General features: G+C 37.5%; 4 protein-coding genes across 9 annotated transcripts in view; 2 read left to right on the top strand and 2 right to left on the bottom strand.

Annotated features, from left to right (window-relative positions):
• Nucleotides 1-522: 522 nt before the first annotated feature.
• gpr75 (G protein-coupled receptor 75) lies at nucleotides 523-3,366 on the top strand. The gene is made up of 2 exons (XM_052573151.1): nucleotides 523-729; nucleotides 1,281-3,366. Exon 2 carries the CDS (start codon nucleotides 1,394-1,396, stop codon nucleotides 3,053-3,055), a length of 1,662 nt encoding a protein of 553 aa, XP_052429111.1. The 5' UTR covers nucleotides 523-729; nucleotides 1,281-1,393; the 3' UTR covers nucleotides 3,056-3,366.
• Nucleotides 3,367-3,998: 632 nt separating this feature from the next.
• erlec1 (endoplasmic reticulum lectin 1) lies at nucleotides 3,999-8,320 on the bottom strand. Of its 2 annotated transcripts, none has more exons than XM_052573155.1 (14): nucleotides 7,992-8,320; nucleotides 7,581-7,685; nucleotides 7,391-7,471; nucleotides 7,236-7,313; nucleotides 6,763-6,814; nucleotides 6,609-6,667; nucleotides 6,299-6,522; nucleotides 6,071-6,224; nucleotides 5,726-5,887; nucleotides 5,565-5,624; nucleotides 5,333-5,457; nucleotides 5,103-5,180; nucleotides 4,945-5,020; nucleotides 3,999-4,836 (listed from the first exon to the last, which is right to left on the bottom strand). In XM_052573155.1, exons 1-14 carry the CDS (start codon nucleotides 8,118-8,120, stop codon nucleotides 4,765-4,767), a joined length of 1,455 nt encoding a protein of 484 aa, XP_052429115.1. In that variant the 5' UTR covers nucleotides 8,121-8,320; the 3' UTR covers nucleotides 3,999-4,764. The 2 variants fall into 2 exon arrangements, with proteins under 2 accessions (XP_052429115.1, XP_052429112.1); XM_052573152.1 differs by having other exon boundaries at nucleotides 6,763-6,811; nucleotides 7,992-8,319.
• A 2,426-nt stretch (nucleotides 8,321-10,746) lies between these two features.
• On the top strand, nucleotides 10,747-22,111 carry LOC127970639 (1-acyl-sn-glycerol-3-phosphate acyltransferase delta). Of its 3 annotated transcripts, XM_052573300.1 has the most exons (10): nucleotides 10,747-11,001; nucleotides 15,158-15,377; nucleotides 15,850-16,019; nucleotides 17,503-17,664; nucleotides 17,962-18,115; nucleotides 18,287-18,389; nucleotides 18,606-18,681; nucleotides 19,351-19,549; nucleotides 19,728-19,750; nucleotides 20,405-22,111. In XM_052573300.1, exons 2-10 carry the CDS (start codon nucleotides 15,191-15,193, stop codon nucleotides 20,426-20,428), a joined length of 1,098 nt encoding a protein of 365 aa, XP_052429260.1. In that variant the 5' UTR covers nucleotides 10,747-11,001; nucleotides 15,158-15,190; the 3' UTR covers nucleotides 20,429-22,111. The 3 variants fall into 3 exon arrangements, with proteins under 3 accessions (XP_052429260.1, XP_052429259.1, XP_052429258.1); XM_052573299.1 differs by lacking the exon at nucleotides 19,728-19,750 and having other exon boundaries at nucleotides 10,751-11,001; nucleotides 15,167-15,377; XM_052573298.1 differs by lacking the exon at nucleotides 19,728-19,750 and having other exon boundaries at nucleotides 10,752-11,001.
• The window catches only part of map3k4 (mitogen-activated protein kinase kinase kinase 4), a 27,708-nt gene continuing 23,619 nt past the window's right edge, over nucleotides 20,723-24,811 (bottom strand). For all 3 annotated transcript variants that reach the window (XM_052573296.1, XM_052573295.1, XM_052573297.1), the window contains 7 exons: nucleotides 24,670-24,740; nucleotides 24,464-24,580; nucleotides 24,216-24,375; nucleotides 23,989-24,111; nucleotides 22,889-22,995; nucleotides 22,339-22,518; nucleotides 20,723-21,494 (listed from right to left, as the gene is read on the bottom strand). In XM_052573296.1, the coding sequence (XP_052429256.1) occupies nucleotides 21,474-21,494; nucleotides 22,339-22,518; nucleotides 22,889-22,995; nucleotides 23,989-24,111; nucleotides 24,216-24,375; nucleotides 24,464-24,580; nucleotides 24,670-24,740 (779 nt within the window). In that variant the 3' untranslated portion in view covers nucleotides 20,723-21,473. The remainder of the gene's footprint in view (nucleotides 21,495-22,338; nucleotides 22,519-22,888; nucleotides 22,996-23,988; nucleotides 24,112-24,215; nucleotides 24,376-24,463; nucleotides 24,581-24,669; nucleotides 24,741-24,811) is intronic.

Below are 24,811 nucleotides of genomic sequence, written 5' to 3'. Positions count from 1 at the left end.
GTGTATGTTATTGTGCGTGTGTGTCTGCTCTTATTTAAATGAAAAAATATTACAATTAATGTCAAACATATAATACATCACATAATGTGCACAATATTGTAAAATTATATATATTTACCAATATATATAATTTATATATATATATATATATATATATATATATATATATATACACTAACACACACAAACCCAAAATTAGTGTATGTATTGTAATTGTGCATGTGTGTCTGCTCTTATTTAAATGAAAAAATATTACAATTAATGTCAAACATATAATAAATCACATAATGTGCACAATATTGTAAAATTATATATATTTAGTGGAAAAATATTGTACATTTTATATAAACATTATATATATATATATATATATATATATATATATATATATATATAATTTCCATTGTATTTTAGGTATATATATAATTTTACAATAGTGTGCACATTATGTGATGTATTATATGTATTCAATTAGACTGTAGACTGTTTGTGCTTCCTGAGTGAGCATCCTATAATCACGGGCACGCGCTTTCTGTCCATTCACGGCTTCTGATTCCAGTGAGGCGCGCCCACTCTCCTGCGCATTAAATTCACTCTGTTTTTCATTCTTATCTTTTGCTGTGATACTCTTTCTCTAACTAGGATGATTGTAACGTTCATGTACTTTGGAAATTCGTACAAATGTGGAAAACACGGCGTCGTAAAAAAGGCACACATAGGGAATCCATGGTAAGAAAATCATATTTTTTCGGCAAGTGGAGAAAGAATGCCGCATGGTTATGTGCATTATTGGTGACTGTGTGAACAGACTGAACGATTTATAAGATATTTACTAGACGTTTGTTTGAACGATGCATGTAATTTATTGTATACGTTCTTTCAAAGATGGGGGCTTGGATGCATTTTTGACACGATTGGCGAATCGGCTAACATTCACCTGCAGTAATATTCTTAACAGAGGTTAACGAATATGAAAAGCCCTCATATTATGCAGATTGTTGCTGGCACGTTTCATCTTAATCGATAGATTTGTGGATGACGGGAGCGCGCACGGATGATATAAGATACATAGTCATCCTGATGCTCTGTGCTTTAAAGACATTTTTAATAATTTGTGCACCAAGTGATATAACATAAAACGAATCCTTGAAATGGTAAAAAAAAAAAAAAGACCTTTAGACTTGCTTATTTGTGTTAAAATATTGTGTTACAGTTATCATAGGCAAAGCTTCATATTGTCTGATACTAATCAATATTTCTTATCCCTTGTGTCCTTGCAGCAATCCATAGGGTCTACCATGAACCATGTGCACAATGGGATCATTAGCTCACTCTTGGGTGACCTAAAGGCAAAATGGTCAACACTCTGAGGCTGTGACCACTTTGCATCCCCATGTGTACCATGAACAGCACTGCCTGGCCTTTGGACCTGGCTGAGTTTGCGAAACCTCTGAGCTTTAACAGCTCCCAGAGCCAGTCTGCTTCGGTGAGCGGCTGGGCCTTAATCCACACAGCTACCCTCGCCTCCTGCTCCCTTCTGTTGGTCCTCATCTTTTGTCTCGGTTCTTATGGAAACTTGGTGGTCTTCTTGTCCTTCTTCGACCCGGCATTCCGCAAGTTCCGCACCTACTTCGACTTCATGATCCTCAACCTGTCCTTCTGTGACCTGTTCATTTGCTGCGTCACCGCACCCATGTTTGCACTGGTGCTCTTTCTAGACACTGGAGACACTAGCGGCGGTGTGTCCAAGGGTTTCTGCTTTGCCTTTCACCTCACCAGCTCGGGCTTCATCATTATGTCCCTCGAAACAGTAGCTGTGATTGCCCTTCATCGGCTCCGCATGGTCCTGGGTCAGCAGCCCAACCGTACGGCTTCGTTCCCCTGTACTCTGGCCCTCACGGCACTATTATGGACCACCAGTTTCACGCTGGCGGCGTTGGTCACATTACGAGCGTATCCCAGGAGCTCTGGACCTTGCCTGCCTCACTTTGGTCTTACCGGAAACAAGGCCAAAGTTGTATTGTACGTATACATTGCGGACTTTGCTTTCTGTGTAGGTGTGGTGTCCATCTCGTACCTCATGATCGCTCAGGCGTTGAGGAAGAACGCTCAGGTTCGGAAGTGTCCCATCATCACGGTGGATGCGACACGTCCACCTGTTTCTCATCCGCCGCTCATTGCCGCAGGTTTCGAGGGCATGCAGTGTACAGTGCAGGTGCCCTCGCTGTACCGCAACCAGACCTACAACAAGCTCCAACATGTCCAAACACACTCCTTCACCAGGAGAATCAACCCGCCCCTTGTGCCCGGGGCTGCCACTGGAGCTACTTGCTGCCAGTTGGTCTCCACAGTTAACCTGGCGACAGCAAAGGATTCAAAGGCTGTGATCACATGCATAGTGATCGTCATCTCTGTGCTGTTGTGTTGTCTACCGCTAGGTATATCTTTGGCACAGGATATGGTGTCACCGGAGAGCAGCTTTGTCCACTACCAGTTTGAGCTCTGTGGATTTGCCCTTATCTTCCTGAAGTCTGGAATCAACCCGTTTGTATACTCGCGCAATAGCGCGGGTCTGCGCCGCCGTGTGCTCTGCTGCCTCCAGTGGCTGACCTTGGGCTTCCTGTGCTGCAAGCACAAGACACGCCTACACGCTATGGGCAAAGGAAGCCTGGAAGTCAACCGTAACAAGTCCTCACACCACGAGACCAACTCTGCGTACATGCTCTCGCCAAAGCCTCAAAGGAGGCTGGTGGATCAGGCTTGCGGACCCAGTCACTCCCGGGACAGCATGCCTAGTCCCTGTGCCACCGCTGGACGCAAGCCCCGACCCCCGAGCACATCTACACCCATCAATACACGTATAGAACCCTACTACAGTATCTATAACAGCAGTCCGTCAGCTGGCCCGAGTTCCCCCAATAGCCTGCAGCCAGTCAACTCTCAAACCACGGCCTTTGCCAAAAGCTATGTGGCTATGCACTACCACACCCACCAGGAGGCGCTGCAGGACTTTGACAGCACCTCGGCTCATCAGATTCCCATCCCATCAGTCTGAGCTGTAGAACATCAAACATCATACTACTTGCACAGCATCCAAAGGGGAGAAGTTATAGCATTTGCTTGTGGTTTGCTAGTGTGTTTTGCTCAAGAGACAATATGCATCGAGTATCCAATAAAAAGAAAATGGGACTAGCTAATTGTCGCTTTCCCCAAAAGTTTTATTCTCAATGTTTTCTGGACTGAAGGATGTTCTACTTTTACATTGACATGGCATTTTCATGTACAGTAATAGTCTTCATGCAGATTATGTATTTGTGAAACATCCTACATTTTATATATGAACTTATTAAATGTTTTGCAAGTGTATGTTGACATCTCTTTCATTTGAGAGCAAACGTTTAATAATGATGTAAAGCTGTAGATTGCTTTGTCAATCATCGCTTTTAAGGTATTTACATTCCTTAAGCAGCAATAAGCTATGGATAGATGTTTTTATGTAAGAGCATTATTAGTTCTCTGTGAAAAAAAAACTTTCAAAAACAAGAGACACTAGCACCACCTAGTGTTGGTAAATGGACCCTTCTGGCCAATTTGTAATTATGCAGAGGCAAAAGTGTTTAAGTTTGTCTGTAATAATTTTATATAGATATATATATATAATGAAAAGTGCTGCCCTAATGATTCTGTTAGGAAAATATATTGGTTTAATTTTCAATGTAACATTAATGGTGGAGAAAAAAAATTGTTTTGCTTTGTTTTCCAGTACAAAGAGATACAAAAAAAAAAAACTTTTTTCATTTTATGCTCATCTCAAGAAAAAAATTATTTCCTTAAGTATTATATAATTTTTATATTTTTTTCAGAAAACAAAACTTGGGGTCATTTTGCAAATTAAGGAAAATGTATATTGATTTAAGAATGTTTAAATATTTATACTGGAAAACCAGGCAAAAATTTGTATTTTTAAGGTGGTGTATGAATCTTCTGAAATGACTTGGAAAAGTGAAACTCATATTTTATTCATCTGAACATGTACAGGCAAAGGAACAACCAGCATTGCAGGCAATGCAATGAAATGAAATGAAATGAAATAGTCTTGATCAATTTGTTCTTATAAGAGTAAAGAGGAGCCCTTCACCAAACACATTATTGTACAATAGTGGAAAACATTCTCTTTCCTTTGCATACAAGACAGTTTATTTACCCTTGCAATTTGCATTGCACAGTTACTTCTTAAATCACTTTTAAAAACAATGTAATAACCATCTCCATCTGCACAGTGACAATAGCAAGCACTGAACTACCAGGAGTTTGATCAAATAAATAATGTATATTTAAAACAGCTGACCAACTTGTATAATCGATTGATTAATGAAACAAATAATTAAATTTTTAAGATTTTTTAAGTGACTTTACCACAACCAACCATCTTACTTCCAAAAGCATGAAAAAAAAAAGAGGAACAAAAATATTCTTCAACAGCTTTTATATTTGTAAATAAAACATTGAGAGTTAAGTCCTAGCGGCATCTCCAGGTTTAAAAGTTTCTTCAAATGTCTTCCATGTTTAGTATTCAAGCAACAGAAAGTGCAGTCACTGAGGGACTTTCTCAAAGGGTGGTGGTCCGAGGTTCAGCAAGTCCACGTTATTGCCATGATCTATGGAACTACTAGACTTCATCAGACTTTTCTCTCTCCCTCGCAGCATCATACTGCCTTGTACATGCATTGTTCATTCTCCAAACTAACCATTCCTCCATCTAGGCTAGCTAGGGATTGAAAGAAGTCCATTTTCATCTGCAGTGTCCAAGATCTTGCATATTACGGGCGACTCAACCTGTGGCAGAATAATAACCCGGTTAAGGGATTTTCTATTTTCTACACTGTAGCCATAACATCAAAACAAAATGGTAGTCAAATGAAAGACGCTTTGTTAGCCACTCACCCCAAGAATATATTGACAGGTCTGAGGTTCCAGCATGTAAACCGTAACGGCATGAGGAGACTCTGACTCCTTACACCTGAGACAAAACAGGTAGGTTTTAGTGGAAGCATTCAACAAACCCAAAATCCTCATAGCATCAAGAAGTTTGGATATCTCACTTGAGCTTGACTATAACCTGTCTCGGTTTCCCTGTTAGGTCACAAACATCTCCATGGCCGTAGAAGTGAGATACGACCCTGATGAGGCATCACCAAGACAACATTACACAGATTATATATATATATACACTCACGTACACCTATATACATGTATCTTTTTTTAATTATTATTATTTTATTTTTCAAAAAATGAGTAAAGCGCCTTGTATGTGAGGGAAATATAATCATACCTGACTTTCTGTGCTCCATCGTCTTTCAAATGATAAGATCGTGCCACGTTTTTCTTGGCCCAGTTAATATGATCGTCAGTGTTCCAGCTGCCCACCACCACAATGTTCTTCCCTTGTTCTTTATTCTTCAAATGCACAAAGTGCAATTTAGCATCTATCATAATCCAGACCTTTACACTATTCTGTGAATTAATACATTTTCTAAAGAATTCAAAGACTTCACAACTCTTACTTCATGATACTGGTGGACATGCTTTCCGTAACAGAATTCATACTTCCACCATCCAACTCCCTAGACAGAAACAAACATATGCTAAACTGGCAATCCAACTTCAAGATCTACAATTATAGAAAATTTACAATTATTCAATCCATCCATCCATCCATCCTCACCCCATGCAGACAGTATGAGCCACTCAGAAACTCCTTGATCAGCTGTTCATCAGTCAGACGAGAGATATGGGTGCTGCCAACGGTGACCTGGGTTTGCCCACCCACTGTCAGGGGCTTATGGGTAGAGGTATACGCCTCTTCTTTCACAGGAGGTGTATCCTCCTTAGCAAGGAAGACCGAGAGATTATTACACATTTGTACAAATATTTTTGGAATAATCATTTCTATTAAATACATTTTTATATACTTTACAGTATGACTTTTTGCAGCAGTTATTCGTTACCGGCCCTTATGCCCGCGTTGGTTAGTGTGAATGCAGAGAATAAAGGCCAGATGTGTTCTCACCCTGGATCCTCTCTCATCTCTATCGCCACTTGAGCTGAACGGTGGTTTGAGCAGCTCTTCCTGCTCACGATCCAGCTGGGTCAGACTCTGAGGTCTGAGAGGAGAGCCACCCAGAGCCTGGCAAAAGATGTCATTCACTGGGGACGACTTGAACCTGAGGAAAGATGGGATGGATTCTGTCACAAAGGACTAAAAATGGAAACTGACTGAATGTGTTTGTGTATGTACCTGTATTTGGGGTGTGGACAGAGGAGGGGTGTGAGCACCACTACTTCATACTGACAGGTGATGATCTCAGCGATCGTGAGGATCTCATGTTTTGCCTCCGGGTGGCAGACGTACAGCACTGTGGTAGTGCGGGGTTTATTGTCTTTCAGAGAGCATTCGGTCCCGTGCGCCATCTCTACGGGATAGTATGGGGTCAGCTGACCCTCTATATTCTTTGTTGGCACCTGGGAATACAAAGAGTTAAAAAAAATATAAAAAAAAGCCTCAGGTGAGGTGACATTTGCTACCTTTATATTTAACAGCTACAAACCTGTGTGTTGGGGTTTGATATTTCGGATTCAGAATCACTGGATTTTTCCATTTCTGACTCTGAGGAGCAGATAATTTATTTATCAAATATGTAATACTTTACTAGAATGTGTGAAGAAATAATCAGAAAAACGTCAACTTAAAAATCAACCAACCTGAACTCTCTTTTTTCATGGTACCCAGATAGTATTCCTGAATGTTGATCTTCTGAGGAACCATTGAAATGTTTATATTACTTAGAAATACCTTTATATAATCCATCCACATACACTTATGTTTGGGGTCAGTAAGAAATGAATACTTTTATTCAGCAAGGGTGAATTTAATGGATCAGGTGACACTGAAGACAGGAGTAATGGCTGCTGAGAATTCAGCTTTACCATCACAGAAATAAATATTTTAATTGATATTTTAGTTATTTTAAATTAATTAATTATTAAGTAGTGATATCTTAATAAATGCATCCTTGGTGAACATAAGAGACGTCTTTCAAAAACATTGCCAAATCTTACCAATCCCAAACGTTTGAGTACTACTGTATGCATTTCTAATAAAATGTAAGGAACAATAAAAAATATAAGGATCTGGGATGTTCTTTAACAGCAAGCATCATAACCAGTGATTTTACCTGCCCCGTCTCCTTGTCCTCGTGGTACTGCCGTACATGCTTCCCGTGGCACAGTTCATATGTCCAATATGACTCGATCTGTTACAGTTGTAATAAAAGCAATTCATATAGCCGTGTTTATAAACTATAAACAGAAACTGAGAAATGAAACTCACTCTGTAGGAGCAGCTGCTCTGTTTGAATAACGGCTCCAGCAGCTCAGCTGGACTCGGTCCATCATACTCCTTCACGTCATCCTTCGAAAATGAGACGGATTTAATAAAAAAACTGATCAAATACTAAATGATACACAGTATTGCCCAAGATAATAAAAACTAAGAAAAAACTGGCCATGCATAACCACACCTCCTGGTTGCCGGACAAAGATGGCAATAAACATTTGTACTTTTCTTTTTCCGCAGTTGTCATGATAACATAGTCATCTTCTTTGTACAGGCCTCCTGACGTTGACTGCAGACAAAGGGATATTATTACATATTAGTGCATGTTTAACTTCTGCAGAAGCAAGTAACAACTGACAAATCCATGCAATCCAGAGAGATCAACTAAACTTCTTTGTACTTCAAATCTTTGTACTTAAAATGTTTTATAATGCCGATAGAGAGACTATTAACATTACAAGACAGCTCAAAACAAAACAGGACACATCCAGCTGTTATGAAGCGAGCCCTAGCCAACAAGCTGAAAACTAAAAAAAACGTTTGTATTTACAGCTGTCACGCGAACCGTCTGGGTTTATTAAATGTCAAGACTCACCAGGGTGAAGTCTGCTCCGGGCCATCTAATTTTGAAGGGGATTTCATCAGAAAACACAGGAGATCCTGCACGATTTGCAGACACTCCGACCCAAATCATCCCCAAAAACCAACGCCAATATGCCCGCATCGCACTTGCTGAGCCTCCAAAAGCGCTATCGGAACATTAGAGAGAGACAGCCGGAGGAGAAGGGTCAGAAACACGGTCACTACAGGTAATTTGTGAGATATAATAGACAACTGACTGCTGATAGTTAGACTGGAGTAAAAACAGGAAGCGAATCAGGACCTTGTCATCTTGCCACGTCCATTTCCGGCACCAGCCGGAAATTACCCTCAGCCAATGGCGCGTGAGGAGCTGCTATAAATATGGTACTGCTGCCCTAATATGCTCTTCGATATCAAATGAATACTTATATTTTGGACGATTAAGAAAATATTTTTTAACTTAAAAAACGTAGTCGTGTCCATTTGTGCTAATCAATAATATATTAAGAAATTACAAGATTTTTATTCGTCACGTACACTAATAAAAATCTCGAATCTTGAAATCTCTTAATACATTATTGATTTGCACAAATGGACACAACCACATTTTTTTAAGTATTAAAAATTGCGACTGTATTAATGATTAAATATTGTAAGTTGTCTTTTTTTATATACTCGTTTATAGATGTCATTTTCTCCAATAAATAAATTTACGTTGTTGTTTTGTTTATACAAACGTTTATGTATTTTCTTTTTTTTTACATTTCTTAAAATATTTTTTTCTAATAATTTAGTGGCGCAATGTGATTAAAAAAATCACATTATACTACTTCACAAAATATCTAATAAAAATAACACAGATTTTCTGCTATTTTCCAACACATTAGGGCTCAAATAATAGGCCTGCAGTTAAATATTTTATCCAAAATATTGGTTTCATTTTTAATGGTTTTGTATCTTTGTAAAGGCTACTGTAAAAAAATAAAAATAAATAAAAATACCTTCATGTCAAAGATTTCACTACAGTGATTCACTGTTAAATGACTTACTACATGCATAGGGATAAATATTAGTGCTATATGTGGATAAGGATAATAATAAGGATAATTGTCTCCTTTGACAATTCTGACATTTTTTTTTTGTTGTTGTTTGTTTGTTTTTTCTTCTCATTAGACTACTCCCTGGTCTTCAGCTTTCCTCTGTTGGGTGGTTCCATCCCATCAGGCTTCAGATAACCTCAGTAACGACTTACATCAGCCAGGGCATATTTCATATTTCCCCAGAATGTCAATTTAAAACGATCAACCTCAAAATGACCACAACACTGGCAGAGAAGAGCATTTTCAGATTTTCACCAGTCCTTTTTTCACCAACCCCCCTTCTTTTCCATGTACAACATGTTTTTAATTTGTATACAACATGTGAAGGGTATTGTAAATTTAATAGCTTTTGCTATTTTCATAAGCAGCCAATTTAGTCTGAATAGTCTATTTTCCAGAATAATGGCAGGCAAAAATAGATTTAATTTCCCTTCTAGTGAAGAGGTTATTGTCATAGCCAGTGTCATACCTGAATGGCCTTTCCACATGGTTTGTGGATCACTGTGTAAATTATGTATTTTCATGTCATAGCAGGTCTTTTGATGCTGGTGGAGAGCCTCTCTGAAATGAAAGCAAAGCTGAGAGCTTAGAGTAGAAAGTGGATTCTCAATCATAGTCCAATCAGTGTAAGAACCTGCTTCTTTGTAGAACAATTTGAAAATCCTGGTGATTTAATCTTTGTTTCAGGGATATATGCATATTAACTGTATGGTATCTAATAAAGGCACAAATTTATGGTTTAAAATTTCTAATTATTTACACTTACATTTATTATTGTCTAAGGCTTTTGCTAATGGAATGAAAGTCAACAGGGTCCAAAACTACACTGGACAACATTAAAGTATGAAAAAAAGACATTTTACAATATAATATTTTGATATGATCATTTGTGTTCTACAGAAGACAGAATTATCACAGAATTTACATTTTTGGGTCAGCTATCCATTTAAGAACAATAGTTTATTCAATAAACAAAATAAAAAAATACTGGCTCCTGACAAATATGATGTATTTCTCAAAGCTGCATCTCTATACTAATATTAAGGTCATCATTGTGCCAGAGTACAAATTCTGACAGCTGTCATGTGAGGAACAAAGATGTCAGTTTTTTCTCTACTGCATGACAAAACATAAATTATGCTAAAATATACAGCTACTAATATATTATCAAACATTTATCGCCCCACGATCAATTTTCTCTCAGAAAAACTATGAGCTTCTTTAAAACGATGCTTTCTCTCGTCTCTGAAATGAATCCCAAGCCCTTCTCATCCAATAGAGGACGCAGTCGTTCTGAAAAATAAGGTGATGTATATATGTAAATTTAGGTGTGTATATATATATATGAATGTGTGTGTGTGTGTGTGTGTAAAGACTTCTAACACTAGCTTGCTCTATTCTTTTTTATTCTGTTTTGTTTTTATTTATTATATTATTTAAAAGCCCATGCTACGTGAACTGTGTTAACCTGAGACTCGTTATAGCACTTATATTTCATTGCTATTTTTGTTGTTTTTGATTGCTTCAACTGTCCTCATTTGTAAGTCGCTTTGGATAAAAGCGTCTGCTAAATGAATAAATGTAAATATAAATGTGATGTTCTAGGTTTCTAGTGTGCTGTATGTTCATCTGCAGGTCGGAGTAAACACTATGAAGTAGCCTGTGTATAGGGACACTGAGGCAGCGTTGTCTCTGGATAGAGGAAATGACATAATGACCCTCTGAAGTCCCTGCCCAGGTTCCAGTGCTCTTCGAGCAGCGTCTTATGCCCCGGGGTGTGGTCTCAAACTCCGTTTACCAGCGCTGGAATGAATCTCTCAGCCCAACTTAAACATCCTCCAGATTCACAACTCTCGTACGCTCTCTGATTAGCTCCATAAGATGAGACTGATGCTCTACTACTAACCGCGCAAGGGCATAAAGGTAATTTTTGTCTTCTGTTGAAGGATACCTTACAATTCTTTCTATTCTATCTACAGATCGGCTAACATATGTACGAATTTTGCTCGTACTTTTCAATGGGAGCCTGTTCACTCTTGATGCTTAAGATCAGGAGCGTGTTTAGGCACCACTCAACCCCCGCGGTCCAGGGGGTCCCCGCGGAACCCGGCATTTTTTGGACTGGTAAAAAATAATTGGGTAATTGGGTCAATATCGGATTACCGATAAGCTTCAGGACAAACAATACTGTTATCGATACGTGTGTTGTTTGATCTCCGTACTGCTGTGTTAATGGCGAATTAAAAGCTGTTCTCATAAACCGATCTCAAGCTGATGACGCGCAGTGTGAGAGGTTTGGTATGGCATGCAGCGGCACCGTCTCAATCTCTGAAGTGGAAGTAGAATTCATATTTCTTCATTAAATAACGTACGAAATAATCATGGGAAAAAATCAGTAAAGCGTAATTTAACAATCAACACGAGTTCTCCGCGAGCTCTCTGTATTTCCATCTTAAAATGGGCAAATGGCTTTATATCACCACAGCGAGATGCACGGTTGACACAGGAATTGGCACAAACATTTAAATACATATTAAAAAAAAAAAAAAATTCTAGAAATTACCCCCTCCACCACTCAAATAAAAAAATAAAAACCTCCCTCCCACAAGAGTCACCTAAATAGGGGAATTCACCCCATTTTCAAAAATGTCTAAAATCCAGAATTGAGTATCACTATAAATTATTACATTAATTATATGTTTTTAAAAAAGCCTTTTTTCTCATGTAGATAAAAACAAGTCCCTCTAAAATAGGGAGATATGCCAGAATTATCTATTGCATTCTGTTGTGCTCTTATGCAAATGATGTTCAAATATGTTGTGCTGTGGTATGCTGAGGAAATCTCTGTCTCTCTCTTTGAAGGGTCTTTTTATTTTAAGAATGTGCTTTATGTGCCTCTTTCTGTTTGATTGGGGGCATTTGTAGACTGCAGTAATATAATAACTTGAAATTTTCGACATCTTTTTTAGATCATTTATTTTTGCACCAAATTATAGAGAGTATGGATAAACGTATCGATAAGCAGTATAATTTCCGTATTGTTAAAATGTAAATGATACCCATGCCATATCCCAGGATCGATCATGAAATCCACAGAGGGTGGCCTCTCCAGGACGACTTTCTGAGGGCCCCCAAAACACTAAACAATTAAGTGAAACACAAATGGCCAGAATAGAAAGATTTATCAATACCACAAACGTACATCAGATGTTATTAATTGCATGTGTAAAAAAAACAAAGCGTACATTTTGTTGGCGAATCGACAGCTGTATCTGCCTGTTAGTGTGAAGTTTATAGGTTGAACTAGTAACTAAGCCCAAACAAGGCAGTGTAAACTTACCTTGTAGTGTAAACCTATCGTATCGGATCAGATCGGTTCAGATTAGTAGTCTCTCTCCATGTTTATGAATGATTTTTTAAGTAAATTAATAGTTTGGATTATTTGTACACACTGACTCATATTTTTAGTTTTGCTTGCTTCTGAAGCCATGACTGTTCTGGATAATTCATTGACTGACTATAACACCAACCAATAGCTTTTGAGACCGGTTCTGAACGATCCTTTCATTGGTTGAAACTAATGAATGATCACGCCTCTTCACTAAAGTAATCTACAGCATATATCATATAAATGAGGCATCTCGTTCGTAAAAAAGGAATCATTTATTTGTATAGTATTGTCTTTATATTATATGAATTTCTTATTATTGAAAAGGTTCTTATGTTTCAATCAGCTTTGTGTTTTTAACAAACTCATTGAATGATTCAATGACTCACTTGTAATGCTACAAAAATCACTTGTTGCCAGGTGTCAGGCTAAAGGTCTCAGGCTAAACATGAGAACTTGAGTCAAACCAGTGAAAGACTCTATTCAGAGAACTGATGCAAAACATTTGAGTAACTGGGATGAATCTGAATCCTCTAATCTAATGCAAATAGACTTTACATTTTATCAACCTAGAAGTAATCTGGTTCATTCCTAGTCATATGAGCGGAGTATGCAGATAACATTGCACCCTCAGACTGAATGTGCTTATGCCAAAACGGAGAGTAGACACACGACAACATAAGTAACACTGTGACATTTGGGTTTCAGCCTTTGCCCTGTGTCCTGAGAGACTTTCACATGTGAGAGCTGACAATAATGATAGGGACAGGTCTCATCCGGCTTTTTGTGGCAGCTAATGGTCTTATTTTTCTCACAAACATTGCTCTTTTTTATTTTTTTTTTATTTTAAGAATTTATCCAGAGTAAACAAAACAAACAAACAACATTGTCTCAGACTTCACACGCACTCACACTGTAAAAAATTGTGCCGTTAAATAACAGTAATTTACTGGCAGCAGGGGTGCCAGTAAAGTACTGTTAATTTACAACTCTCAACCATTAATTTACCACTCTTAATTTTTTTTACAGTATTTTACCGTAAATTCTAACATGGAAATTAAATCCACTCCCACTGCTTCAAACATTTAAAAAATAAAAAACTGCATTCCTATGATCTTAGTACTATGAACTTCTTTCATTTGAGTCCACTGAGCATGAATATTTCTTAATATAAAACTGCAAACACTTAAGGTAACACAATGGTGAACAACAAAACTACATTAAACTAACAGATCTCTCCTGTGCAAACACACATTAATACAGTTGAGTTCAGTATTTACTCTCATTATCAGTGTATGGCTTTGCATATTTTTTTTTGTATGGATGTTTACAAATATTTTAGTTAAATGAAATTTTTTTCATTCGGTAAATCTGACATTTACATTTTACAGTATATTACTGTTTTTCCTTGACTTAACGGCAACAAACTGTAGAAAAACAGTTATTTGTCGAAAATTTGGCCATTTTTTTACAGTGATTTTTAACAGTGCACAAAAAAAAATGAAAGAAAGAAATACAATGTAAAATGTAAATAAAAACTAAAATAAAACTAATAAAAATAGACATATGTACCTTCGACAAATTATAATGCATACAATAATAAATACAGGTTCAATAACTAAAGGTACCAAAGTAAAAAGCTACAAAACAGTCTATCATTAAAAATGCCCGAAGATAATGTAAAATTCAACCCACATAGGAAACATTAGACATTGGTTTGGCTGCTGTTTTGTCTAAATATCAGAGAAATGATCCCCAGACAGCAGAAAACTTTTCAATGGAGTTCGACCTCAGAAATCAGTCTTTTCATTTGTATGACAGAAATCATGTCCACAATCCAAATTTGAAAAGAGAGGAGGTGAAGATGACTTCCAGTTCTTTAATGCAAGTCTCTTGACCATGATCATATCCGGAGTGAGGGCCTGTTGTTAAGTTTTTGGAAGGCAATAGAGGTGTACAAACATTGCGCTTAAATGAACTATTTACCGTTAAAAGTTGCACATCCCACACAGAAATAAAAGAGCACATTCCTCACAAAGATGTTTTCTAGCTCTATACAGAGACTATGACATTCATAAGATTTTATCATTTTACTTGAACTCAAAAATGAAACAAAAAATAAAAGGAAAAATTATTTATAAATATATATCTTGAGGTTTGGTTTTTAAGAAAAAAAAAACATTAAAATTAAGGCTTGTACTTATTGGCTTAATGATCCAGTCACACTGGTTCTTGAATCAGACTTTCATGATGCTCTTTTATTTTGGTGTTTAAAAGTAAATATGAACCCTTTACATTTTTTGTCTTGTTTTTCGTTTCCTGAAAAAAAAAAACATCAGCAGCAGCATGGAGAATAAATAATGAAATTTTTAGGTGAGCTATTCAGGATCACAAAAGAGCTTTTGGGAAATTTGGAAGTTTGTAAAACCACAATGTATAAGATGTAATAATAATAAAAAATTCCACAACATTCAAGTAGGTTGATGTGGAAACAAGGAATAAAAAAAAAAACCCTGAACGTTATTCCTCTTTGTTGTATCCATGCTATTTGATTATTTGCTCACGTCAATTTTCATATTTCAAATACAGGTTTTTTTTACAGGTGCAACATATTTTAGGAGGTATTTGCATCTTATTCATGATCTTCTGGTTAATATGATAAAGTTATTTATATTTCTCTTTTTTTCTCAGAGGATTTAGTGGAGACAGGGACATCAAGAGTGTATGATAAGGATGGGAATTCTTCAAGTGCTGAAAACTCAGTTGCTGTGCCATCTCATTATCTGTTATGTGTTCCTGGTCAGTGGGCTCATTATCAACCTGCTTCAGCTTTGTACTCTACCACTGTGGCCCATTAACAAGCAGCTTGCACGCAAGATCAACTGCAGATTGGGTTATTCCATTTCTAGTCGTAAGTCCTGCAAGCTGTCACATGTGAGCTCACATCTTCCAAAGAAAGATACTGATATAAGCAGCCATGATGCAACAAGTTCCGTGCTTATTTTTGTCTTCATCAAAAAATAAGTATTGCATGAAGCACCAAAATCTCAGTAACAATTTAAAAGAGGGCAAAAATATTTGTCACGGATATGGGGTCATGATTATCATTTCTCACCTGTTTAAGACAGATTGCATTGTACCACAATTGTTTTGTAGGGTACACAAAAACTCAAGCCATTATTTCCTGTTTGAAAACCTCAGTGTCCGCTGAGGCTAACAAAACAGGAAGTTGGTATTTTTGAATATTGCAAATTGTTCTGATATCTATTTACATACATACAAAGATGATCAACTTGTTGGACTATTACACATTCATGAAAATGTAAATGCATTATGAATATATGCATCACGATTCAGTATGTATTTGTTCTCTGTTTGTTCAGAATTGGTGGCATTATTGGAGTGGTGGTCCGGGACAGAATGCACACTTTTCACAGCTCCAGAAAGCTATAAACTTTATGGCAAAGAGAATGCCATTGTTGTCCTAAATCATAACTTTGAGATTGATTTTATGACCGGCTGGACCTTCTGTGAGAGATTTGGCGTTTTAGGAGTAAGTCAAAAATACAGATTATATATATATATATATATATATATATATATATATATATATATATATATATATATATATATATATATAAGTTTATGTTTGCCCCATTTTTCATGAGCTGAACTCTCTGAACTGAAAGGTCTAAGACTTTTTCAATGTACACAAAAGGCTGTATAAATCTTTATTAGTGAGCACTTCTCCTTTGCCGAGATAGTCCATCCACCTCACAGGTGTAGCATATCAAGATGCTGATTAGACAGCTTGCACAGGTGTCAACACAATAAAAGGCCACTCTAAAATGTGCAGTTTTATCACACAGCACAATGCCACAGATGTCGCAAGTTTTGAGGGAGCATGCTGGCTTACTGACTGCAGGAATGTCCACCAGAGCTGTTGCCTGTGAATTGAATGTTAATTTCTCTACCATAAGCTGTCTCCAAAGGCATTTCAGAGAATTTGTCAGTACATCCAACTGGCCTCACAACCGCAGACCATGTGTAAACACAACAGGCCAGGTCCTCCACATCCAGCATCTTTACCTCCAAGATCGTCTGAAACCAGCCACCCAGCTGCTGCAACTGTTGGTTTGCATAACCAAATAATTTCTGCACAAACTGTCAGAAACAGTCTCAGGGAAACTCATCTGCATGCTCGTCATCCTCATCGGGGTCTTGACCTGACTGCAGTTCAACAAATGCTCACATTACATGGAGTCTGGGACTTTAGAGAGGTGTTCTCTTCACGGATGAATCCCTGTTTTCACTGTTCAGGGCAAATGGCAGACAGAGTGTATGTAGTTGTGTGGGTGAGTGGTTTGCTGATGTCAACGTTGTGGTTCGAGTGACCCATGGTGGCAGTGGGGTTATAGACAATGAACACAGATGCATTTTATCGATGGCATTTTGAATGCACAGAGATACCGTGACAAGATCCTCAGGCCCATTGTCGTGCCATTCATCCACAAACATCACCTCATGTTGCAGCATGATAATGCACGGCCCCATGTTGCAAGGATCTGTACACAATTCCTGGAAACTAAAAACATCCCAGTTCTTGCATGGCCAGCATACTCACCAGTCATGTCACCCATTGAGCATGTTTGGGATGCTCTGGATCGGTGTATACAATGCCAATATCCAGCAACTTCGCACAGCCATTGAAGAGGAGTGGATCAACATTCCACAGGCCACAATCAAGAACCTGATCAACTCTATGCGTGGATATATATGTGTTGTACTGCGTCTACACCAGCCCCCCCCCCCCAGGACCCCACACTACAGTAAAACTGCACATTTTAGAGTGGCCTTTTATTGTGGCCAGCATGAGGAACACCTGTGCAATAATCATGCAGTCGAATCAGCATCTTGATATGCTTGATATATATGTGATTCTAAATGATTTTTAATTTGAAGTAATACTAATTCTTAAGATTCAAAAGTATCATGATGCAAATACACTGTTACACTGCCATGTGATTTGCTTATAGAGCTCAAAGGTGTTGGCAAAAAAGGAACTTTCCTATGTCCCTGTGATTGGCTGGATGTGGTACTTCCTAGAGATCGTCTTCTGCAAAAGGAAATGGGAAGAGGATCGCAAGACTGTAGTGCAAAGCCTGCGCAACCTTCGGGATTACCCAGAAAACTTTTGGGTATATTTGTGAAATCTCATTCTGGTCATTTTTACTAGATTTCAGTTTTTAAACACACAGTTAGTTAAAGGAATATTTAATCTGGTCACACAAAAATGAAAATTTTCATGATTTACTGACACTCATGTTCCAGCTCATATGCTGTAATTTTTTTCTGTGGAACTAAAAAATATATAGAAGGGTCCATTTTTGGGTGAACTATTCCCTTAAAAATGACTCTATATTTTTAGCTTTTTTTTATTTGAGCTTTTCTGTCTCCTCCTGTGGTTTATGATCAATTTTATGATGCATCTATAGTTCCTGCTGCACTGTGAGGGCACACGATTCACAGAAAAGAAGCACAAGATTAGTATGGAGGTGGCAGAGAAGAAAGGTCTGCCCAAACTCAAGTACCACCTTCTACCTCGGACCAAGGGCTTTTGTGTCACGGTCCAGAACCTCAGGGGAACGGGTGAGAGCTTCTTTGCCTTTAAGTAATGATGAACCCATAGTGACATTGCTTTGATGGCTCTTTCATGAGTTAAGGTTAATCAGTCTGTTGATGTCTTTTCAATTTACATTTAAATGAAAGAAAATGTATTTTTGGCCGATGTAGCCTCTAAAGACTGTGTGTCCTCTGTAGCTACTGCTGTGTACGATTCTACACTTAATTTCAGGAACAACGAAATTCCAACTTTACTAGGGGTGCTCAACGGGAAAAAGTACCATGCTGATTTATACGTGAGGTAGGAATGAAAGAATTTTCTTCACATTGCTCTTGTGCATTATTTACTAGCCTGTTGTTTAAATAGTTTGTGAAAATGTCTCCTGCTAAAACAAAGTTCAACATGCAGTCTCCATAATCATTTGTAAATGTTTTAGTTTAATGACTCACTATATGAATACATTGGTAGTTGCAACATCAAGATAATCCGTCATGGATTTCCTTGTGTGTTTATCAGGCGAATTCCTCTGGACAAAATCCCAGAGGATGAGTCTGAATGTGCGGCCTGGCTTTACAAGCTCTATCAGGAAAAAGTAAGTGCACTACCTGCATTAGGTGGAGGTGTTCTTGTACTGGTCAGTGTTGTTTCAGTATAGTATTATAGCATGTATCAATATTTTGAATTAGCTTTTATTTTTATATCCATTTCTGTATTTCTATTTAGCTTGATTTTAATTTCAAGTTCACCAATTCACCCAAAAATGAAACTTCTGTCATTAATTACCCTCATTTTGTTCCATACCCGAAAGACCTTTGGAACCCTAAATGTGAGAGCTTTCTGACCCTGCATAGACTGCAGTGGAACTACCAGGCTCAAGGACCCGAAAGGTAGTAAGGACATCATTAAAAAAAAGTCCAGGTGACATCAGTGATTCACCCATAATTTATTCAAATTACATTTGAACCACTGATGTCACATGGACTATGTTAACGATGTCCTTACTACCTTTCTGGGCCTTGATTCTGGTGAGTAATGACTGAATTAGAATTTTTTGGTGAACTATTCCTTTAAACAAACATTACAAAATTAGCTGGCAACGAACAAATTTTATTTCAGTTAATGAAAAAATTTAAATAATTTTAGTTGTAGCTAACAAGAACAATACTGGTGCTGGTATGAGACCTTTAGTTAGTATTAGCATATTATAGTGAACAAATGTGAGCATGGAGTAATTTTTGTTGTGCTATCTCGTCTCACACAGGATGAATTCCAAGAGCATTACAGAAAGACAGGGCATTTTCCGGGTCCTATTACAAGCCCTCCACTTCGACCTTGGGCTCTGCTGAACTGGCTCTTCTGGGTTTGTTTGCTGGTCTACCCTCTCTGCATGTTACTGCTGCAGTTGCTGCTATCAGGATCCACCTTTACTGTCATCTGTACATCGGCCTTCTGTCTAGCAGGTACTTGGGATAAATAGAAGGGCACAGGGTGGCATTTTCATATTGATTAGAATTTAAGCTGGTGTAACGAATAACAAAATAATAAAATTGCAGCAGATTATTTTTGTCATCAAGCAACAAAGGAATTTTATACTGCTGCTATTTTCCTCCAATCTGTTTTTTTCTAAAAAATATAAAGGAGACCAATTAGGTGCTAGAGCAGTAAGTATATCAACCATTTCTATCTGGATTTACTGCATGCTGGTCAATTCATAAGTGCATGAATGAATGACATTTTAATGCATTTAAAGTGCCCTGAAATATCATAGCATGTGAGCACAGGATTAAAGTTTCATTTCAGATCTAAACACTTTCTAAATACAAACAAAACAGTTTTTGAATTACATGATTCAGATTGCTTTAAGAAATCATGCATCTCCAAGATTTTGTTTAAATGAAGCTGTCGTTTCAATCTTGAATTTCTCCTTAATACATAGTCCCCACATCTGTTGACCAAGGAATTTCAATGAGTTATGAATACTGGGGGAAAAATAATTTCTAGTGGATATTAGCTAAGCACGACTAGATCCATAGTGTTCTAGCATTCACAAATTTCACAGTCACAAAGCTCCCTGACTTTTCCGTTTAAAATTCCCTGGTATTTCTAGGTTTTCCTTGCCCTTGGGAACCCAGTTTGTATTGTGATCGAAATGCAGTGGTTCTCAGCCTCTTTTCCCTGGCAACCTTGGTTGAGAACCACTGATCTAATGAATGATATTATGAACCAGAGTGCTTGTAGCCCTAGTTTAACTATGAAGCATGCTAATGTGACTGGCTGTTGTACTATAAATGATACATTTTTACTTTTATTTTCAGTGTCAGTTGGTATCCGCTGGATGATCGGACAGACTGAGATTGACAAGAGTTCCAACTACGGAAATAAAGAGATGCAAATGAACAACAACTGAAAGACTGTCACCCACCAGGGCAACGAGATCATGCTTTTGTACAGTTATGAGGGAATTTTCACGACAGGAACTGGCATTAGCCAAGTGAAACCACCTTCATGAATGACGTTCGAGGAATTTACCACATGAAGTTTTCAGAAAGAGTCTTTTGAATAATTTAAAAGGCTTCTCTGTTTTGATTTACTTCATGTTAAGGCTTTTGTTTTTTAGAAAGACAAGTAGGCCATTTAAAAAAAACGGTCTGTTTATTAATATTCTTTTTTTAAATATTGCAAACACTGTTGGAGGAGCAGAGAACCAGCAGTTGATGCTTGTGTAAGAGCATGTTTGTCCACCCGTTTGAGTGCAGCAGCAGAAAGGCGGAGTCAGACTGGCCTCTTCCCTCTCATTGGTTGATTATGCTCTTATACACCCAAATGGTAAAGGCACGCCATTGGCCAGCACAAGGCAGAGCCGACGCAGCACAACTACTTGTAGGCTTAAATATGACTTTTTAAAAGTGGGCTCTGCAGCAAGGCAAACAAAACTACCATTTTAACAAAAACAAAAAAAGAAAATTAAAACCTTCTCTACTGTGACTTTCAGCCCCAAAACTCATTGAAATTGTACATAGTCAGTCAATGCCAATCTCCCTCCATCTCCCATTCTCTGATGCTTTGTGCGGAGAACGTCCCTTGAATTAAAGTCTCCTAACATGTATTCCCTGTGACTCAATCATTAACAAAGTGGCTGGTAAATTTCAGCTTTACAATATGCTTTGTACAAAGAAAAACCCTAACCCTATTCTTACAGTATGTACATAACGCACTCACACATTTCATCCCATGCTACTGTACATGTAAGACTTGCCCCGCTTTTAACGTTTCGAGGGGTTCGTATCAAGCAGAGCACATCTGTTTTTCCTTCTTCCTCCCTCATGCGGTGTGAAGTAGTGCTAGCATTTATGTAAACATTAACAGAATACACGTCTTTTCCTGTCACTCTTCATCTGTGCAGACCTGCAATTGAAAAGACAAACAATAGATGGGTTAGTGCTGTTTCCATCAGCCTCATCCAAGCAGCCAATCAGCTGACAGCATGAGATGCTCACCCCTCTGTAATTAAACCAAAATTCTAATTTCTATTTAGCCCCCCCAAAAAACTTTTATAGTTAATTTAATAATCAGTTAGAGCAGCTTTATTTGATAATCAACAAACAAATAAAGATTATTAGCAATTAAATTGCACACAAGTTAAGTTTTTATATCAGCATTTTAAATTAACTCCAACTGGTTGTTTAAATATAAACTCATATAAACTTTTTTTGAAAGATTTATTCGACCTGTTAAGACATTAAAGAGAATCAAAATGAATTTTGTTAGAAAATTGACCCGAATTTTAAAGCTAAGACTTGTTTAATAGTAAAGAAACTGAGCACAGAGCTTATCGCGATTATTGGATGGTAGATACAAAACAAAAACTGTTTTTGAGGAGTTTTGTTCATGCATCACCTGAAAACAGAATTCAAATTAATGTTCAGTAAAAATATGAAATCAATATTGCTACCCAAGCCAAGTTTTTGTACATATTTTGTTGCCAAATTTTGCTGCATCACTAAATTAAATAATTGATTGTTTGTTTATGGCTCAAAATGAGAATTTTGTTGCGTCAATGTCTGCTTTCACATTTTTTCAAGTGTGTAACATGTTTGTTGATGTACTAGAAGTGCTGGTTTGATCTAATTTGCATTACAGATCGGAAATTTGGCACCGGAAAACAGCACCTCATCCCTTTCGTATGTGTGTCACCCTATGAATGAGCTGAAGGAAATAACAAGCTGTGTGGGCGAGGAGGAGTTCATACCTTGACAAAGGGGTGGTCCAACAGGGCGCTAGCGGTCCAGCGCCGCTTCGGTTCACTCTCCAGGCAGTGGTCCAGGAAGTCCTTTCCCTCAGTGCTCAGCTTTTCAGGAATGGGTGGTTTGTGGCCCATTCCCACTTTATACATAATCTGGAAGTTATGCTCATATTCGTGCCACGGTCTCTGAATTAACAAACATGATAGAACATGAGTTACTTCAAGTAACATGATTTTTTACACGCTAAAAAAAAGTCACTAAATGATGGTACTACAAAAACAATAAACTTTAAAACTGGTGGATACCTGAATCTTGTTTTGTTGTAATTGGTCTAAATTTGATTAATTAGATTTCAGGAAGCCCTATCCAGCAGAACCGGTTTGGTAGTTTAGACACGTGTAGACAAGCCCGGAAAATTCCTTTTGATTTGGTGTTATATGAACGCAGAGTGGACATGTTTTCACAACAGATAGCCATCTTCAAACCAGTTTGAGGAAAGCTGGCAGATGCGTAAATAAAGAGCCAAGCTCAGGCATAAAATATGCGGGTTTTTACCTTTCCAGTGACCATTTCTATAAGAACACAACCCAGGCTCCAGATATCAGCAGCACGGCCATGACCTTCACCCTTTGCTCTTGTGATGACCTCAGGAGCCATGTACGCTAGAAAAGAGTGAAAACAATGTATTTTCTGATAAATACCACAATGCTATATAAGCCAGTTAGTGTTAATTTATTGCTATTCATATTCTATTACAGTATAAGTTTTTAATTAGCTTTTATTTTATATTTTTAGTTTTACTTTTAGTTTGTTTCAGTCAATTTATGTGCTTTTATCATTTTATTATTTATTTTTTAATGTAGCTTTTATTTATTTCAGCTGTAGTATTTTAACTTGTTTCAGTTGGATGCCAAGCCAACATAAAGATTTTTTTTTACGTTTTTATCTCATATAATATTAATATTTTATTTTAGCTAAAAGCAAACTGTTTTTGAAAGTATTAGTTAAACACAAACTTGTTTTACATTTCAAAATGCTTCCATTTGTTAAACATTCTTTATATTTATTGATAAAACCTGTGATGAGGTGTTGTTATTGTTATTTTGTTGTAAGATAGTTTTCATTAATTGAAATAAAGTATAAATATTATATGAAAAAAAAATAGTATTAGAAGTAGTAATAGAAGTAACTAAAACTGAAATAATACAGCTAGATAAAATCGTTTAAGGCAAAAACTAATAAAAATGAGAACAACTAAAATTAAAACAAAAACTGAAAAATATAACAAATAAATAATACTAAAACTGTAATGAAACTAGTGACATTGTGAAGCTTTTCATACTCTTCAAGTCTTCCAGGAAGCATTTCAGCTCGCCCAGTGACCCTTTATCATGAGATATGATGATACCATTTTAAAAAACCATAAGATACGCTTTAGTGTTTCATTTTTGACCGCACTGGTGATAAGAAAACAGTCTAGACCTCCAGCATGCTTCAGAGTTTAACAACAAAAAGAACAAGTCTTTAGAGATCTACAGTAAAGATAGTGTTTCGGTATGCCAGGTGCGGCTTTAGAACACATACCCACTCTGTTCAAAAACTCTGACATGCCCTCTGGTGTTGAAACCTGGGAACTACACCTTTAAGTCTCTCACCTGCTGTTCCCAGTGTGCTGTTCACCTCTCCAGGCATCGTCTGAGCATTGTTCTTCAGCTTCACCGAGCAGCCGAAGTCCCCTAGCTTTATCAAGCCCGACGACGTGAGGAAGATATTGGCTCCTGGGAAGTTAAAGAACAACAATTAATAGTGATGCAATTAGAGACATTCCATTAATTAGCTAATTATGAAAACTGGAAAAAATCTGGAAACGATAAATGAACACCTTTAATGTCGCGGTGTACAATGCCGTGTTCATGGAGCACGTTGATTGCCGTCGTGATCTGCTTGCTGTAGAGGCGGATGACGTGCTCTTGCAGACCCAGTCTGGACACTTCCTCCAGGGTCCCTTCATCACAGTACTCCATAAAAATATACATCTCTTCCTGCAAGAGCAAACCAGGAACAATGAGGAATAAAAGTACAGAAGAGACATGTAGACCTTCACATAAAACAAACAGACAAACTTTATACCCTGTGCAACTCAACACCAAAGTAGCGGACAAGGTTGGGATGTTTGATTCCTTCAAAGATCTTCAGCTCATCCGCCGTTTCCTTTATAGTTTTGTGGTCATTGGGTTGAAAGCGAATCTGAAAGCAAATTCAGTTGCATTTATTTAAGTGCTTATAGTGCTTTATATATATATGAAATTAATATACATACAGTCTCAAGCACGTACCTCCTTCATGGCCATCAGTTCTCCAGTGTCCACATTGATGCATGTGTAAACCTTTCCATACTGCCCTTCGCCTGTCAACAAAGAGAAAAAGTGTTATGAAAATGTAACAAAGGCCTCTACAATGTAATGTGCACATAGTAAT

This window comes from Carassius gibelio, chromosome B13 (genome assembly GCF_023724105.1).
Source record: "Carassius gibelio isolate Cgi1373 ecotype wild population from Czech Republic chromosome B13, carGib1.2-hapl.c, whole genome shotgun sequence".
In the NCBI taxonomy this organism is placed as follows: domain Eukaryota; kingdom Metazoa; phylum Chordata; class Actinopteri; order Cypriniformes; family Cyprinidae; genus Carassius; species Carassius gibelio.
The sequence above is the reverse complement of the archived record's forward strand: the minus strand, read 5'-3'. Positions and strand labels throughout refer to the sequence as shown.

What these genes read in the sequence shown, in the direction of transcription:
- erlec1 (XM_052573155.1), bottom strand. Translation starts at nt 8,120, where the DNA reads ATGCGGGCATATTGGCGTTGGTTTTTGGGGATGATTTGGGTCGGAGTG. An exon ending in AGGACAAGGAGACGGGGCAG is followed by an intron (nt 6,815 to 7,235) that starts GTAAAATCACTG and finishes ATGGTTCCTCAG; the next exon opens with AAGATCAACATTCAGGAATA. An exon ending in ATGTCCACCAGTATCATGAA is followed by an intron (nt 5,458 to 5,564) that starts GTAAGAGTTGTG and finishes GTGCATTTGAAG; the next exon opens with AATAAAGAACAAGGGAAGAA.
- LOC127970639 (XM_052573299.1), top strand. Translation starts at nt 15,191, where the DNA reads ATGATAAGGATGGGAATTCTTCAAGTGCTGAAAACTCAGTTGCTGTGC. An exon ending in CCAGAACCTCAGGGGAACGG is followed by an intron (nt 18,116 to 18,286) that starts GTGAGAGCTTCT and finishes TGTCCTCTGTAG; the next exon opens with CTACTGCTGTGTACGATTCT. An exon ending in CATGCTGATTTATACGTGAG is followed by an intron (nt 18,390 to 18,605) that starts GTAGGAATGAAA and finishes TGTGTTTATCAG; the next exon opens with GCGAATTCCTCTGGACAAAA.
- gpr75 (XM_052573151.1), top strand. Translation starts at nt 1,394, where the DNA reads ATGTGTACCATGAACAGCACTGCCTGGCCTTTGGACCTGGCTGAGTTT.